Below are 19,267 nucleotides of genomic sequence, written 5' to 3'. Positions count from 1 at the left end.
AATTTTATCTGTTATAACAACATGTTTGCTTTTCATTAAAATTTTTATTTTTTGTAATCTAATTTAAAATCATTATCAAAGCGTTCTGGACCAATTTGTTCTCAAATCGCGCCATTTCGGAGCATATTAGGAACTTTTGACACTATTGCAATTTTTGGTTTTTCTTTATAAACTCGTGAATTTTATGTTTATATTTTTTGTACCTATCGGACAAGAGAATTTGGGGTCATTTGCAACGAATTCGCGAAAGTTACAGGCTGTTTTTGTTGACCTTGCCTGTGAGAATTTTATTTTTGTTTAAAAAATGCATTACTGAACTTCAATGCATTTGGTGCGGAAACTTCTTTCGCGATAGAAAAAAAAATTGCACCTTATTTCATAATAGTTTTTCATGCTCTACACGGCTATGTGGTGCTATTTTCGATATCTGCAAAAAAGTGCAAAAAGTTATATCCCTAGTGTGCATACCATAGCACCACGGTGGCACCCCAATGGATCAAATAACATATTAAATATTGTTAATAATAGAATAACATATTTGGATAATCATAGTAAAATTATAATTAAAACATATTTTTGATGATAAAATAAAAAAAATGATTCTTTAATTGCTACACATTTACAACAAATCATAGTTAAAATAACTAACGTAACTTCAAAAACCCATGTCACAATGATCCAACAAATGAAAGTGTTAACAATTGTATTGTTAATTAAAATAATTAATTTTTATTGTTTTTACTTGTGTATAAAAATAAATGCATATTTCGATAATTATATTTTTTCGTTACAAATTAATTTAATCAGCTTATGTTTAAATAAAATTAATTTCGACAAAATCCCTTTACGGAGCCAGGCAGCACCAACAATGATTTAGTTCAAAATCGCTGTATAATGTTCGGGATATTTTTGTTTTTTACGTAATATTACTCTGCAAAGAAAATAGATATAATTAGAAAAATTATAGAATAACAATCCAAATACAATACGATAATTTGAAAATTAAGTTCTCATCGGAGTCAATATTACTCTTCAAACTATAGAAATTTAAATGGATTGAAAATTTCAGCATTCGTCTCATGTTACTCATTGAAATGTCCCACAAACATCCCAGAAAGGACAAGGGAGACTTGTTCATTCAAATACTTACAGTATAAAACAGATGGCCACAATAAAAAGATTTGCATTTATAACATTAAATAGACCCGGAAATGACGTAAGGGTAGAACGATAAATGATCGTATACAATGGTGATGCCACAAAAGGCATGAATGCTTGAATGGCACTAATGAATGAAAAGATTTTTCCTAAAAAAGGTTAAATACCATGAAATTACATTCATAATTCAACAATCAAATTATGTGCCGTAATACTTACCCAACTCATTGGCTGGCAATAAATTTGTTAGAACTGTCCTCAGCATTGGATTAACAACAGACTTTAGAATACCCAATCCAATGGCTAAATACAATTGCCAATTAATGGCAGCAAAGCCTTTCATAAGATTACTGAAGGTTTGGGATAACAGGGCGTAAATGGCCACGGTGAGTATTTGCATTTTGAAAACCTATAAAACAAAACAAGAAAATAAAAATTGTGATAAATGTCCACAAATGTTTGTTTGCTTCAATTAGTATTCAACTAACAAACTCTACTTCTTACCTTCCTTAACAACCATACACCGAAAATGTTGCCCAATATCGGTATCAATATACTTATCGTTTCATAAGTGGTAAAATCTTTAACGGTCCACTGGAATTTCTCACGCACAAACAAATAAAAAACGGTCGTCGATCCCTCTGAAAATAATAATAATGATGATGATTTTGTAATGAAAACAAATCACACGAAATTAACATAATTTCGAATGTCATTTGCCGTTTGTTTTCTTCAATTCAATCAATCTGCTGCTGGTTACTGCCTACTTACTTACCCACGATAAAGGCACACGTCAATAAACATGCCACAATAAGCAAGATCACCGAACGTGTTTCAAAATCTCTTGTCTTAAAACAGGTTGAATACATTGCCTTAAGGTGATCGATATCGAATAATTTCCTCAGACGATTTTTGGAATGTGGCGAATTTTCCACAATCTCCTCTTCCCCTTGATCTCCATGTATTGTACTGTTGCTGTTGTTGTTACTATGAGCTTCTGTATTGTGTGGTTGTTGTTGTTGTTGTTTTTTAGAAATATTTGCTGATGTTTGAGGATTTTCAACTTCATGGGTCACATTGCAATAAGTTATCCGACGCAAGTTCAAACTTTCTGGTATTATAAATATAACCACTAAAGTTGCCGAAAGAATACACATTGCTGAGATGAAAAATATAAGCGTGGATGATTCGTAAGCATTGTAGATATATCCCGATATAAATGAGCCCAACATTAGACCAATGTAAATAACTGCCTCATAGAGATTCATTCTGAAATGAGAGGAACAAATTTTTTACTTTTTGCAGTGTTTTATTTAACTTGCTTTGTTGTCTCACGGTGCTCTTGAAGCAACTTTAAATGGAAGGTGCCTACACCTGGGAAGTTTTTGAGGATTCTGAAACTACAATATTCATAAATGAGAAAAAACAAAAAAAATCGACGGAGCGCTTTTTATATAAATCGCGGTTCAAGTCGGCATTTTTAAGGGTTTTTTAAGGGTTTTCAGGATTTTGCTTGGAAACCGCAAGTCCTATCGAAATAGGACAAAAAAAAATGTTGTAGCTATGAAAATTCTCCACAAGATTGACCTTTACGGTATTTTCGTAGGTTTTACCATCTCCTTATACAAGGTGGCGCAAAAGTAATCCTCCTATCAGAAAATGCTATAAATTTTGCGATTGGCTCCTAATGTCAGTTCTGTTTTGACATTTGTGTAGCAAACACATGCGAAATACACGTTAATAAACAATGTTACGCTACACTGCTCCAGAACGCCATCCTTAATCACCACCAAGAGGAAGATGATTGTTCTTCAAAAATAATCATGAGTGATGAGGCCCATTTCCATCTTAGCGGGTACGTAAGCAAAATTTACGTTTCTGGGGCACTGAAAATCCGCGTGTAACCAATGAAGAGCCATTACACCCGCTCAAAGTCACTGTATGGAGTGCTGTTTTCACTGGAGGAGTCATCGGACCTTTTTTCTTCGAAGACGTCGCGGGCCAAACGGTTACTGTGAATGGTGAGCGCTACAGAGCAATGATCAACGAGTTCTTTTTGCCCGCAACTTGATGCACTGTACGTGCCACAACCGATATGCCGAAGGATGCATATCCCGTTTTGTCGATTTGCACTGGCCAACAAGATCGCCTGATTTGACCGCTCCAGACTTCTTTTTGTGGTGCTTTTTGAAGTCGCGGGCTTTTGTCAACAAGCCTCAAGCTGAAAGCACATACAACGTTTGAGTAAAGTTTTGCGTTGGGCATTGACAAAAAAACAACAACAGGGCGACGCCGACATCAAAGTCCGGCGTTGATGTGTTTGCCGGCATGTATTTCAAATGAATTTGAATTTTTCGGCATCATGCCCAACAGTGTAAAAACGGCCAAAACGACACAAAAGTTTACTCAAACGTTGTATGTGTTTTCAGCTTCAGACTCTTTCAGCTCTTAAAGACAATAACCGTCAAGAATGTGAGGACCTATCGCCGGAAGTTTTGGCCAAAGTGATGGAAAATGCCATAAAAAGGGCTCAAATGACAATAAACTGTGGCGGCGGCCATTTATCTGACATCATATTCTCGACTTGATGTAAAAAAATTAAATGACCAAATAAAAATAGTCCACAAGAAGAATCAATATTTTTCATTTTTTTTAATTACCACCAAAAAAAAAACGGACGGTTACTTTTGCGTCACCTTGTAAAACAGTGTCACGATTGCAATTTCCCAACTTAAACTTATATATTTCAAAAACGGTACAACATAGAAAAAAGATACCAAAAATAATCTTATAGATAATTGTCACTGCTACAACATTTATTTTAGTCCCATTCCGATAGGACTTGCGGTTTTCAAGCAAAATTCTGAAGACCTGAGAAAAAAATCTGAATGATTGATCTGAACTTCTATATCTCAAAACCGCAAAAAAATTCCCAGATGTAAGCGGTTATCACTTAAAGTTAGTTAAATCGCACCTTGACATTGTTTTATAACACAGAAAAAAATTTATCGATTTTCCGGCGATAAAAAAAATTGCCATATTGACAAAATTCGATAAAATTATTTGATCACAAAGTTAAAATACAACTGATAAAATATTTCACATGTTGACTAAAATATTTATCGATTTTTTTACATTGGACTGATAAAATATTTCACATATTGGCAAAAATATGTATCAAAATATTCAAAATTTTGTATCAGCATTCAGTGGTTGTTGGAATAGCTACCAATAAACATTAGGGTTATAACTTTTTTTGCAATTTTTGCAAATATCAAAAATCCCACCGCATAGCCGCGTAGAGCACGAAAAACTACTATGAAATACGGTGTAATTTTTTCTCTATCGCGAAAAAGTTTCCGCACCAAATGCATTAAAGTTTAATAATGCATTATTTAATTTTATTTGTGAAAATTACATATACGCTTTCCGTAATAACTTATTAATAGTTTTAATCTAATTTAAAATCAATATCGAACCATTCTCGACCAATTTGGCTTTTGGGTTTGTATTTAACAAAAAAAAAAAAACGACAAAATAATTGTAAATATGAACATTTTTTGTATCGATTGAAAATAATTGCTCTGTTCCAGAACCTGCAAGAAGCTACTATTTTTTACTTCGATAACAATTTTTTCTTTATGTTATCGAAGAAAATAGTAAAAATTAGTAGATTCTTGCAGTACTGGAACAGACCAAATGTATCCAACAATTTTTTTTATCAAGAAAATATTTTGTTCTTGTCAAGCACAATGTGGAATATTTTTTTGGAATAAATATTTCTGTCAATATGAGAAATATTTTATCATTTGTATTTTTGTGATCAAATAATTTTATCGAATTTTGTCAATATGACAATTTTTTTTATCGCCGGAAAATCGATAAATTTTTGATTGAATCTTTGAATTTTGGAGCAAATTGAGTTGAGCCCGCTCAGCTAAATTTTTTTTAAATTGTACATTTCTTTAAATAGGGGATTTAATAGGCCGTTTACATATAACCGGGTTAACCCAGTGGGTCTGGGTTTCAAATGTCATTTCAATTGTGTATACTTCAAATAAATCCTCATAAAGAAGGTTAACCCTGCAAAAAACTATAATCTAAACGCCGTATAAGACTTTCACCTATGGACAGGAGCAAATCTAGGGCACGGGAACAACATTTTATTTAATTTAAATTTTTTTCTTAGTAACTGGGCTTTAACCAAGGGAATTTTTGAACTTCAAAGGACCATATATCGGGAAGTATGGATCTCCCAAAAAGAAATTACATATTGTCGTGATCAGGAAGGTGAGCTCTACCTATAAAAAAAATTTCATCACGATCGGAGCTGAGCGGCTCAACACATCTTATGCCTGAATTTTTTTATCAAATGGCTAAAAGTTTTATACCCTCAGCATTTATGCTAACGAGGGTATACACACTTTCATACGGGCAAAATGTACCTCATCGAAATAATGGTTTTAGACCCCAAGTATGTTTGGACGAAATGTGTTTCAGACAATTTGGAGTTGATTTAGCAATGTCCGCCCTTTTGTCTGTCTGTCTGGCTGGTGCGCACGATAACTCTCGAACGGATCAACCGATTCGGTCCAAAATTTGGCTTTCTTAATATTTTGTTCAAACTAAGTTTAAGGGGTCGATTATGGATAGTAACCCAACTCCAGTTGGGCTGCCCACAGCAAATTTAGTAATAGAATTTTCTATTTCTGCATTAAAATTTATACTTTCTTACAATTAAATTAATAGCTGAAAGTTCAAAACACTGATATTGATTAAATTTGACAAAAATGTGCTATCCATAATCGACCCCTAAGTTCGAAGACGGGTTATATCGGTCCACTCCTTCCGGTACCTCCCCCAAAAAAGTTCCAAAATGTTCGGAAATTTTGTGGGCATGATAACTCTTGAAGGGAGCAACCGATTTGGTCCATACATTGCACATCGTGAAATTTCTACCAGGTTTAGATGAGGTTCCAATATGGACTCAATCGGCCCTTCAGGTACCTCCCACACAATATTTCGAATAAGTTCAGTTTAAGACCTGCTCTCGAATCGCTTTGATCTTTGTTGCAACATCTTGTATTCATTTCCCCCATACGACGGTATAAGTTTCATTAGGGGCAAGTACATACTACTTCCTGAGAAAATAGGCTGAAAGGTACAAAAAAAAACTTATGACACCGTGTGTTGTCGTTGGAGCGCAAGATAACTCTCGAACGGATCTGCCAATTCGGTCCAAAATGTGGCCTTCGTAATATTTTGTGCAAACTTAGTATAAGTCCGAAGATAAGCCATATCAGTCCACTCCTTCAGGTACCTCCCCCACAAAAGCTGACAAATGTTCGGAAAAATTGTGCGCATGATAACTATTGATGGGAGCGACCAATTTGATCCATACTTTACACATCCTAATATATCTACCAGATATAGATCCGGTTCGAATATGGACTATATTTGTTTACTCCTTCGGGTACTCCCACACAAAATTTTGGATGAATTCACTTTAAGGCCTGCTTTCGAATCACTTTGATTTTTGTTGAAGCAACTTGTATTCGCTACCTCAATTACGACAGTAAAAGTTTTTTCAAGGGCAAGTCCATACTTCTTGAGAAAACCGCCCGAAAGTTGTAAAAACCCCCTATGGCACCATATATAGTGGCTGGAGAGCTCGAACCGAATACTGCCTGTGGACACTTTGGATATTATAATATTTCTTCGAATATTAGATGAAATTCGAAGGTGGTGCTTATAGGTCCACTCCTTCCGGTACCTCCCCCAGAAAAGTTCGAAAATATTCGCTAAAATGGTACGCGCGATTTCTCATAGACATAGCAACCGATTTGTCCATACTTTGGATCTCTAAATATTGTCGAAACTTAATTTATGTTCAAATTTGGGTCCTATCTGTCCAATCCTTGTGGTACCACCCACACAAATGTTAAATGTTCCAAAGGTGGCTAAGGGTCTGTTCGAAAATCCTTTGGACATTTTTACCGAAGGTTTCTCTAGTGGTCCTGTTTTCAGCGATATTATGTTTTTCGTAGGCTAGTGTGATAAAAAAGCCCTATCTATCGTTATCCCAGGAAATTTTTGAGATTTAATCCTATCCATACTTTTGTCGGTTCATACGCCCAACATTTTGAAAAAAACCCCTAATACATAAGTTTTTTTTTTGGGAAGAAATCATTTCAATCGACACAGGCTGAGGGTATATCTCTGTCGGCTAAGCCTACTGATACTTTTTTACTTGTTACTAGTTTCCGTCAATATTTACCTATACGGCCTTTCGTTGGCTGTCGAGACATCCGATATATAACAGAATGTTGCCACTGAATATGTAACACCATCTCCCAATAAGGAAAGGGGTAACGACGGAAGTATATAATACCACGGATCTAATTCATACGAATCCGATAAATGGCTGATGACACAGGTTAAGGCATAAAAAAGGAAATAACCTGCAAGAGAAACGACAATTAAAAAATATGATTTACTCCAAAACAAATGTACATTAGGGTGATGATTTTTTGACTTTTTTCAGAAATGAATGAATAAACTTCTGTCTGCTAATGACTAAAATAACGTTTATTTCATTTAAATATTGGAAAAAACATCCTCACAAATATAATAATGAAATACTTTTTCTTATTTTTTAAATCATCTCTGAATTAGTATGTTTTTTTCGGATCACCTTATATGTAAGATTTTATCTAACCTTAAATAAAAACTCATCAAGATATGATACAGGGAAATAAGGTCGTATAAAAGAGATTATCCTAATTAAAATTCTGATGGAAGTTGAAAATAAAATTCAAATCTATGTTTTAATGAAGACAAGATAAAATCTTACATATAAGGTGATTAGAAAAAAACTTACACAAAAAATTTTTATTTATTATTGTCTTTTTAGGACGAAGGCCATTATTTATGAAAGTTTTAATTAATTAATTGGATTAATCGAGCTAATATGGCCTAAGGAGTTTTGTATTGAAAAATGAATTCTAGCGAAATACCACACACAAAAAATGTTTTAAAAAAATTATAAAAAAAATAATTTCAAAGTTGTTTGTACAACAGGTTTTTTATCGAATCACCTTATATATAAGATTTTATTTTAAGGGATACGAAGATACACGGAAATAAGGTTGTATAAAAGTGATCGCCCCAATTACGACTATAATGGAAGTTGTTAATGGAAGTAGTTAATGAGGACAAGATAAAATCTTACTTATAAGGTAATTAAGATAAAAACCTCAAGCAAAAAAAGTTCGGCCGGGGCGAACTTTTTATACCCGCCACCACCAACTGTATTGAAGTGAATAGGAACAATTAGGTTCCTTTTGTTCATGAAAGTACTAAGCTCTTCCTCTTATTTCTTGCATGAGCATGATATTTTAACTGGACCAGTATTTACAATTTTCCGAATTGAGCTTTTGTATCTTCTGGCAACACACAATATTAAATGATAGCAATCTCGGTTCGAAAACTTGACAAAATATCGTCAAAATTCATAAAATACTGGTTTAAATTCTTTTTTGTGGTTAACATTTCTAAGTTTCAGATGGAAACTTTTATACTTCCAACGAGGACTAAATACTAAATTTCAGCAATTTTGCTGGGATATTGAGGTCACAACCTTCAAAATACCTAAAATCGGGGGGACATGAACCTATACCTACAAAATTCCGTTGGAATGTTTTATACCGCCAACGAAGGCTAAATGCCAAATTTAGCCATAGAAGGCTAAAACCTTCAAAATACCTAAAATCGGGAGGTACCGCTCTATGGGGGCTATATACAGGCGTGGACCTATTCCGACAAATTTCAGGTTGAAAGTCCGTCAACAGACTTAAAACTTTATGCTGTAGTGGGATTCTGTAACTCATTTTTGCTGTTATCGATAATTGTCAGTAAAATTAAAATGCTTATAATTTCGATAATTAACAAAATTTTTCGGTAAGTTAACGATGAATAAAAAGTAGTCGCTAACCTCTCCGACACAAACAGTGATACCAACTTTTCTTTATGTTTTTAGTCATCAGTTTTCGATCTAATTTTACCGATTTTTGTCGGTAACAGCAAAAATGAGTTACAGAATCCCACTACTGATCAAGAATATATATACTTTATGGGGGTTCTTCGATAAACATTTCTATATATTACAAAAGGAATGACAAATTTAATTATATCCTCCATATTATGGTGGAAGGTATAAAAATAATAAAAGTAATTTTAAATTGCAAAAGGTTTTTTTTAAGAATCACCTTATATGTACATACGATTTTGTTTTACTTTGGTTGTAAAAAGTCATCACCCCAAGGTACATACCAGTAAAAGATGCTATCAGTAAAGGTTTTCGTCCAAATCGATCCGACCATGCACCAACAAATGTTCCACAAAGAGCTGGCACAATGCTTTGTATCAGGGAATTTGTCATAAAGAAGACAACAGTATAGGACTGGACTTCGGTTTCAATGGACTGAAATAAAAACGAAAAAATGAACTCATTATTGAATTTGTAAAACAATTGGTCAATTCAAGAACTCCAAGAATCTACAATTTTTCACTATTTTTTCGATAACATAAATGGTCTGTTCCAGAACTGCAAGAATCTACGAACAACTGCAGGTTCTGGAACAGAGCAAAAAGAAACAATTTTTATCGTATTAAAAATGTGTAGATTTCCCATAAAAGATATATGATGAGTATTTACCTTAATGTAATCACTGGCATTCCTGGTTGATAATTTTTTACAATCCGTTTCATTATGATGAAATATGGTGGTGCAAGTCTGATAAATAATTTGATTTTTCCAAACCGTTGCTGCAACAACAACAATTAAATACTGTATTATAATGTTATCGTTTGTTTATTGTTTTTTTACATACCCGATAAATTATAGGCAAACACTAAAATTAAAACAGCCGGTTCAACCAAATAATAACGCGATTTCTGCCACATTGTTAATCCGCTCATAGGGGCTTTGACATTCTCATTTGTATTTTGTTCATCGTTTGATGATGATGAAGGTTGCTCAGCAAGTAATGCACTGCATTCACCCTCTGAATTATCCATTTTAAGATTCTTGCGGTCATTCATCGCTTGTGGTCAACGAACAACTGATACTCTCAATAAGTTCGTCCCTAGACCAAACACAAACCACTCAATTATGTGAACCTTCTTTATTTGTATATTTATTTATTTTTATTCTTTTATGTACTGTTTTAATCAGTTTTATTTTGTTTGAGAATTGAGTCACAATATGAATATTATTTTGTATTAGGGGAATGCCAGTTGAAAGCCCGGAATTTTTTGGGGGATTTGGAGCAAAGAGAGATATTTTACTAAGCAAATTATCCTAAACTTTGGCAAACGTTTGTTGGCAAAAATTAATGGTAATAAAATTATATCAATTGGAGAAGAAGGTTTATGTAAAACGATATACATACATATATGTACATACATATGTATCTACATTAACATGTTGAATAAATGCAGATGGCATGTGTCTACTATCCCACACATTCTTCGATATGCAGAAAAAATTCGATAAATTTCCAAACAAAAACTGTTATCAAACATTTTATCACATTGACAATGCTCACGATCGTAAACTCAACAAGATAAATATATGCATACATTAGGGCTATATCCAAAAAATATTACACCAGTACCATGCAGGGAATTTTGTCCTGATAACGAGAACGTGTTTTGTACGTCGATTCGGCGAAAAAAGTTTTTGATTTTAATTATTTGAACAAAAGTTTATATGTATACTAGGGCTATGACTATTTGACCTTTTGATTTTCTATAGCGGGAATGAATGAACTTTTGCCTATTAATGACTAAAATAACGTTTATTCTATTTAAGTATTAAAAATGGTCACCCATAAAAACTTTGAAAAAACATTTCTTTAAAAAAACCTATGAAATAAAAAAAAATGGAAAAATTATTTCCTGTTGCATGAATGAATGAATGACCTTTTGTCTATTATTGACGAAAATAACTTTTATTCCTTTTAAAAGGTCCCGCACAAACTACTTTTAATCGGTATGATATAGCATTTCCAAATTATATGAAAACTTTACCAAATTGAATAACACGTTTATTTTTATTGAAAGAAAAAAAACCAGACTATATTGAAAAAGAAATAAAATACATTAATTTAATAAAATTATATATAAAAGTGTAAATCGCTGCACACGGTGCGCCTTAAACAAATTTAAATGGAAGGAGCTTGAAGTTTTTGCGGATTCTGAAACTGCAATGTTTATAGATGAAAAAAATCAAAACTAAAAAAATCGACGTAGGGCTTTTTAAATAAATCGCGGTCAAAGTTCACACTTTTAGGTGGTTTTTAAGTTTTAACGATTTTGGTTGAAAATCGCAAGTTCTATGGAAGTGGGACTAAAGAAAATGTTGTAGCAGTGAAAATTCAGTACATGATTGCACTTCATGATATTTTGGTAGGTTTTACCGTTTTTATACCCTCAGCATTTATGTTAACGAGGGTAGCAATGTCCGTCCGCCTGTCTGTCTGGCTGGAGCGCACGATAACACTCGAACGGATCAACCGATTCGGTCCAAAATTTGGCTTTCGCAATATTTTGTCCAAGCTTAGTTTAAAGATGTGTTATAGCGGTCCACTCCTTCCGGTACCTCCCCCACAAAAGTTCGAAAATGTTCGAAAAATTTGTGCGCACGATAACTCTTGAAGGGAGTAACCGATGTGGTCCATACTTTGCACATCGTGAAATTTCTAACAAACTTAGATGAGGTTCCAATATGGACTCAATCGGTCCACGACTTCGGGTACCCCCCACACAAAATTTCGGAAAATTTCAGTTTAGGACCTGCTCTCGAATTGTTTTGATTTTTGTTGTAACAGCTTGTATTCACGGCCCCAATTACGACTGTGCAAGTTTTTTCAAAGGCAAAACCATACTTCCTGAGAAATTAGCCTGAAAGGTTCAAAACCAGATTTGGTCCATAATGTCCTACTTAGTTTAACTTCTAAAATGGTCCGTATCAGTCCTCTCCTTAGGATACCTTCCCCCCAAAAATTCGACATTTGTGTCCAAGTGCAGTTTAGGGTCTGTTCGGAGATCCTTTGCAAATTTATACCGATGATGTTTTTTGTGGTCCTGTTTACAGCCATATATGTTTTCCCTGGACAAGTCCATGCTTCGTGGCATACTTGTCCAACAGGTGTACGATAACCTACTGAAATTACTAGTGGGCGCGATATCTATCGAAAAGATATGACTCTCAAAATAAGATCCACTTCCGTTATGCACTATGTCTATGTCACTATGTTATATCTATCCGATCATGTTAAAATAGTTCTAAATTTGTTTTTATTTTCGCGGAAAATCAACAAATAATGAAAAAATCTTAGAGTAAATTTATTCTAACTCAGAGTCCATATAAATCTCAAAAAAATAAATTTAAAATCTTTACAGCATCTAGGCAACGCATTGAAATATGTGAGACCAAAATTATAAAGATTGGGTTCATAACATGCATATTACAGCAACAACAAAAGGCAAAAACTTATTGTGGGAATATTATTTCAAAAAAATATATTTTTTGGTTTGACACGAAAAATTGGAGAAACATTTTTAGGAGTCATTCTACTATTTCGCTAAATTTCCGTAAAAAAACTTGCTAAAACTTCTTCGAGGAAAATAGTTCGTCATCGTGAAGGTATATTTGCTTAGTGTGATAAGCAATAGAGTTAAGAAGTACAGAGTAATATTGAAATCACAACCAAAGATAAAACACAAATGTTAAAAAGCGTGTAATTCGCGAATACGTTTAAATCAGATGAGGTGCATGTCGTCACCATAAATGCCCAAAGACGTAACCCACAAAACAAAAATTTTACAGGAGAAGCAAAAAACGTTATAAAATTAAAAACTGTTTTATGGAATATTAATCTTATGAAGGCGAGTATATGGGATATTATTGATCATATACGAAGAGGAATTAGTAGTGAAACCAAAACCGCTGAAGTGCTTAGTTTTGAGATCCTCCATTACAACAAAATCTGCAATATTATCCCATTTTCCGAAATGCAATTTCTTGAATAGCATCGTTGTTTTTGAACGTAGAAGCTTGAAATATTGCCAGAGCATGTATTTTAGCTTTATGTACCAGATTACGACAAAAAACGAATTTTGATTTTCATGTCGGTTACGTCTTCGGGCATTTATGGTGACGATGTGCTTTTCGGATACAGGGAGTCCATGTCTATCAATATGCATGGATTTTCCCATGTTTCATTCAGCGGCCAAAGTGTGCCATCAGTTGCATCTTACTATTCAAAAAAACTTCAAGTGGGCATCCGATTTCAATGGCCGCCTATTAAAAATACGTCAATATAAATTATTTTAGACAGATTCGTCAAGAACTGCGGATGTGCCACCACATTCTATTTTGGGATAAATAGGGAATCTTTGTAATTTGTGACACACCTTTTTGGCAAATATTATAATCGCTTATAAAGGATTACATTTTTGTAAAAATAATCAAAGAAAATCGCTGTTCAATTAGCGGAATTGTCAAAATATATTTTTGCAGATTTTCCTACTTTCAAGGTATCTACGGAGCACACTCATGAGATATACATCGAACGACGTGGAATCGCGAGTTCTACAATCATATAAACTAGTTTGGATTATTATCTAGTTGCACCCTCTAATTATAAGAAAAATTCGAAAAGCACTGAAATCAAAACTTTAAAATGTCGGCATCGTTTTTAGGGGGATGCAGTGTAAATATCGAAAAGTCATACACTAGAACCATGTTGCCAAAGGGGTATTCTTTAGTTATTTCATTGATCACAGGTTTGAATTTTGCGTCATTTGGCCAGACATCAAGAAAGAAAAAAAAAACTTGTTTACTTCAACACATTTTTCCCATTTTTTTATATTACCACCAACGCAGCTTCCATGAAAATGATTTGTTATGCTCCATATTATGAGATCGTGGCTAAAACACTTCAATTAATATAAATATATTCATATTTGATAAAATATATTAACAGTTCGCGACTTATTAAATGGTGAACCTCAACTTCAACGATTGTAAAATTTTTTTGAATATTACCATATCTCTGTCGGCAAAGCCGACTGATACTTCTTTACTTGTTCTTAATATCTTTGCTCTACGCGGCTATGTGGTGGTATTTTTGATATTTGCAAAAAAGTTTTATCCCTAATGTACATACATGTAACCCAATAAAAAATATTTTGATATTAGAAGCATTAAATATTTGCAAGGTGCGCTTCATAGCGCTTTCTATTCCTGTTCAGTAAAGTATGCAACAGCTTTGGTGGTGCAGTGACTATAAAACCTAGAATTCCGAGTTCAAAACACATCAACAGCATTTTTATTTTGATTGCCAACCAGCGGATAAACTTTTGTCGTCATTTACTAAATTAGCTTTTGTTGTAACAGCATTCCAGAAAAATGTTATTGAAGTGGTTCCATGCAATGACATTATTTCACTGGATCTTTTGAATTGTTTAAAATGATTTGAATGAATATCATGAATCAGAAATACAATTTCAATAATAACACGGTGAACCGAAAATCTGGGACAGAGAAAATTCCTATTGGGGATGAAAGCGCTTGGTGTGTATATTAAGAATCCCGAAGGACAGATTCGCCGTGAGTCGAACTTCCGAGTTATGGCGTGATAACGTTTTTGCTCTGCTGAAGGCCCTATAAGGCATCTGACATTAGCGTTATATCTTTATTAACTGTTGTTTTAGCTTGTTTATGAGATGACATGTCGTCAGTCAAATCGCCCATCAATGTCCTTTTCGTCATTTGTTTTAAGAACCGCTATAAAAGTACCACAAGATGACGTTTTTCAACTTCGAAATGTTCTGCAAAAATGTCGCTCTGGAAATTTTAGATACAATTTTCATCAACAACTTATCGATATTGTTGCGTTTTCATAGTCCTTTTGTGCATCCACCCGGTTTTTGTTCAGAAAAAAAAACTATATTTTCTTTTTTATACCCTCAGCATTTATGCTACATATATACACTTTCATACGGGCAAAATCTGCTTCATCGAAATAATGGTTTTAGACCCCAAGTATGTTTGGACGAAATGTGTTTCAGACAATTTGGATTCGATTTAGCAATGTCCGTCCGTCTGTCAGCTGGTGCGCACGATAACTCTCGAACGGATGAACCGATTTGATCCAAAATTTGGCTTTCGCAAAATTTTGTCCAAACTTAGTTTAAGTTCGAAGATGGGTTTTATTGGTGCACTCCTTCCGGTACCTCCCCCACCAATGTTCGAAAATGACCGGAAAATTTGTGCGCACGATGACTCTTGAAGGGAGTGACCGATTTGGTCCATACTTTGCACATCGTGAAATTTCTACCAGACTTAGATGAGGTTTCAATATGGACTCAATCGGACCACTCCTTCGGGTACCACCCACACAAAATTTCGGAAAAGTTCAGTTTAGGACCTGCTTTCGAATCGCTTTGATTTTTGTTGTAGCAACTTGTATTCACTGCCCCCATACGACGCTATAAGTTTCATCAGGTCCATCCAAGTCCATACTTCCTTAGAATTAAGACTGAAAGGTGCAAAAAAGCCCCATGACACCGTGTGAGGTGGTTGGAGCGCAAGATAACTCTCGAACGGATCTGCCAATTCGGTCTAAAATTTTGCTTTCGTAATATTTTGTCCAAACTTAATTTAAGTTCCATGATGAGCTATATCGGTCCACTCTTTCAGGTACCTCCCCCACAAAAGTTCAAAAATGTTCGGAAAAATTGTGCGCACGATAACTCTTGATGGGAGTGGCCTATTTGGCCCATACTTTGCACATCCTAATATATCTACCAGATATAGATCAGGTTTGAATATAAACTATATTTATCCACTCCTTTGGGTACCTCCAACACAAAATTTGGGATAAATTCACTTTAAGGCTCGTTCCCGAATCACTTTGATTTCTGTTTAAGCAATTTGCATACGCTGCCTCATTTACGTCGGCAAGAGTTTTTTCAGAGGCAAGTCCATACTTCTTGAGTAAATAGCCTGAAAGGTGCAAAAAACTTCCATGACACCGTGTGTAGTGGTTGGAGCGCAAGATAACTATCGAACGGATCAACCGATTGGGTCTTCATCATATTTTGTCCAAACTTAGTATCAGTTCGAAGGTGGACAATATCGGTATTTCCCCAAATATTTAAAAATGTCACTATAATGGTATGCACGATATATCTTGAACGGGGCAACCAATTTGGTCCAAACTTTTGGTCTCCTAATATTTTGTGCAAGTTTAATTTAACTTCTAAAGTGGTCCATATCGGTCCTCTCCTTAGGGGACCTCCCCCACAAAAGTTCAACATTAATGTCTAAGTGCAGTTTAGGGACTGTTCGAAGATCCTTGGGAAATGTATACCGATGCTGTTCGTTGTGGTCCCGTTTATAGCGAGATTATGTTTTCTGTGAACAAGTCCATGCTTAATGGCATACTGATCCAAAAGTTATACTATGACCCACTAAAGTGACTAGTGGGCACTATAACAATCGAAAAGATATGGCCCCCAAAATAAGATCAACTTCCATAATGGCCTATGTCGTTCCATTCCTTCAAGTACCTCCTCAGCAACATTTTGAACTTTAATCCTAATCCACATTTTTGTCGGCAAGTTCAAATGTCCAAAAAGAGCTACACAATTCTGTAAATGAAAGTTTCGATTCATATAGGCTGAGGGTATATCTCTGTCGGCAAAGCCGGCTGATACTTTTTTACTTGTTCGTTTACAAAAACCTCATCCAGTAGTTTCAGCATGAACATGGAGATTCCGGCAGGGCCCAATGCTTTGGATGATTTAACGTCCCTGAATGTAACATGTGGTACTTCGGTGGTCTCAACAGGAAGGAATCTTATGCGACGTAGTACTCTTCTCTTCGACCTGCCTGTCACTCACAGGGTGATCGAAAAATTAACTTGCGCACCTCTTTGGATCTATCAGAGTGAAGTCGCCAAACTGAGTTTGTATCAGAGGGTTCGAGAGTGACTTAGTCCTTGTAGTTTCCAATGTTGCAACTCTTCTGAATATACAGCCACTTGTACGTCCCGGTACGGACCAAAAGAATCCGGAGCAGGCATTCCGGGATATGCAGCTCTCAACACAGAAAAAGCAATACAAAAGCCCTGTCACTGAGGTGACAACCGCTGGCCCGATTGTAATTTAGTGGCATTATGTAGTGTTTATTATGCTAAACTTAAAAACAAATTTTGGGTAAACTTTGAGCGTGGAGTTTCTTTTGTTTCACTTTTAGATTCCAATCAACAATTTAAAAACTCACTATTCAACAGAGAAGTTAGCATGAAGTAGAAAGATGTTTACATATTTTACAATTCCCAATTTCAAAACTGTTTTGAGTTCTGACATAGAAGACCTCGGTGTGCAATTTACCACTCCTAGATGGTTTACACTAATGGCAAAACATTGCCCACTCCATGCAAACAGCCGCAAAATCCATACTTGGATACCAGAGACCTCCACCAAGGAATCCATGGTATGATCAGGAGTGTCGTGCTGCCACCGAAGAGAAAATGCGGTGAACCTGAGTATCATGTGCCCCGTCCACAAGAAGGGAGATAAGACTGTATGCTCTAACTATAGAGTCATAAGTCTGCTCCCTATTGCCTACATGATCGTGTCAGGGATATTGTGCGAACGACTAAAGCCTATGGTCAACGAAATAATTGGACCATACCAATGCGGCTTTAGACCTGGCAAGTCCACCATTGACCAGATATTTACCCTGCGGCAAATCCTGGAGAAGACCCAAGGGATGCAGATCGACACCTACCACCTTTTTGTCGATTATAAAGCAGCCTTCGACAGCCCGCTTCGTTCAAAGGTATTCCAAGCAATGTCTGAATTTGGTATCCCCGCAAAGCTCATCCGGCTTTGTAAAATGACTTTAACTGACACGAGGTCCTCAGTTAAAATAGGAAAGAACCTCTCCAAAGAGTTTGGTACCAAAAGAGGTTTCAGACAAGGAGACAGCCTTTCGTGTGACCTCTTCAACATCCTGCTAGAAAAGGTTATACGAGAGGCAAACGTCAAAAGAAGTGGCACAATCTACACCAATAGCCACATGTTACTTGCTTATGATGATGATATAGGCATCATGGGCCGATCGGTAAAAGAAGTAACTGATACCTTTATAAAGGTCGAAGGAGAATCTGCTAAAGTGGGTCTGGCGGTAAACGGCGAGAGGACCAAGCTGATGGTGTCGACGCGCAATGTGTCCATTGAGATCGGACCAACTGTTGAAGTTGGTTCCTATAATATTGAGGTAGTAAAAGACTTCGCCTACCTCGGCACCTCCGTAAACACAACAAACGACATCAGTTGTGAAATAAAAAGAAGAATTGTATTGGCCAACAGATGCTACATTGGTTTAAGTAAGCAGTTTAAAAACAAAGCCACATCTCGTCAAACAAAAATAACGCTCTACAAAGCACTGATACCGTGCTGATGTATGGCTCCGAAGCCTGGGTACTTGCGCAAGCAGACATGGCAGTGCTTGGTGTGTTTGAGAGAAAAATTCTTCGAAAGATCTACGGACCAATCTGCGTTGACGGTGAATATCGACGTCGCATGAACCACGAGCTGTATCTGCTGTACAACGATATCAATATAGTTCAAAGTATCGAGATGCAGCGATTGCGTTGGCTAGGCCATATCATAAGAATGGGCGATGATGAACCCGCTAAAAAGGCGTAAAAATACGGACCGCTTGGCGGTGCACGCAGAATTGGCACGCCAAGGAATAGATGGCGCAAACAAGTGGATGATGAGATGAAAATGCGCGGTATTCCAGAGTGCGAAGCAACAAATAGAGAGAATTTGAGATCTTTTCTTAGTTCGGTCTATGGAACAAATGTTCTGTAATGGGCCAGCTAAGTAAGTAAGATAATTCCTTTTGGAGATAAAAGGCCTTGGTGAGTATATTAATAATCCCAAATGACAGATCCGCCTTAAGTCGAACTTACGCGTTACGGCGTGATGAATTTTTTGGTAGAGACCCTGAAAGGCATCAGGA

General features: G+C 35.6%; 1 protein-coding gene across 1 annotated transcript; it reads right to left on the bottom strand.

The window, feature by feature from the left end:
- Positions 1–701: 701 nt before the first annotated feature.
- Positions 702–10,344, bottom strand: LOC141406241 (probable peptidoglycan muropeptide transporter SLC46). The gene is made up of 9 exons (XM_073991456.1): positions 10,050–10,344; positions 9,875–9,984; positions 9,490–9,640; positions 7,436–7,619; positions 1,934–2,427; positions 1,663–1,799; positions 1,378–1,567; positions 1,151–1,307; positions 702–931 (listed from the first exon to the last, which is right to left on the bottom strand). The coding sequence occupies exons 1-9, from the start codon at positions 10,258–10,260 to the stop codon at positions 874–876; spliced, it is 1,692 nt and encodes a 563-aa protein (XP_073847557.1). The 5' UTR covers positions 10,261–10,344; the 3' UTR covers positions 702–873.
- Between the last annotated feature and the right edge of the window lie 8,923 nt (positions 10,345–19,267).

The sequence above is a fragment of the Musca autumnalis genome, unplaced genomic scaffold (assembly GCF_047663935.1).
Source record: "Musca autumnalis isolate F117 unplaced genomic scaffold, ASM4766393v1 scaffold_5, whole genome shotgun sequence".
Lineage (NCBI taxonomy): Eukaryota > Metazoa > Arthropoda > Insecta > Diptera > Muscidae > Musca > Musca autumnalis.
This window is presented reverse-complemented; position numbering and strand designations above follow the sequence as displayed.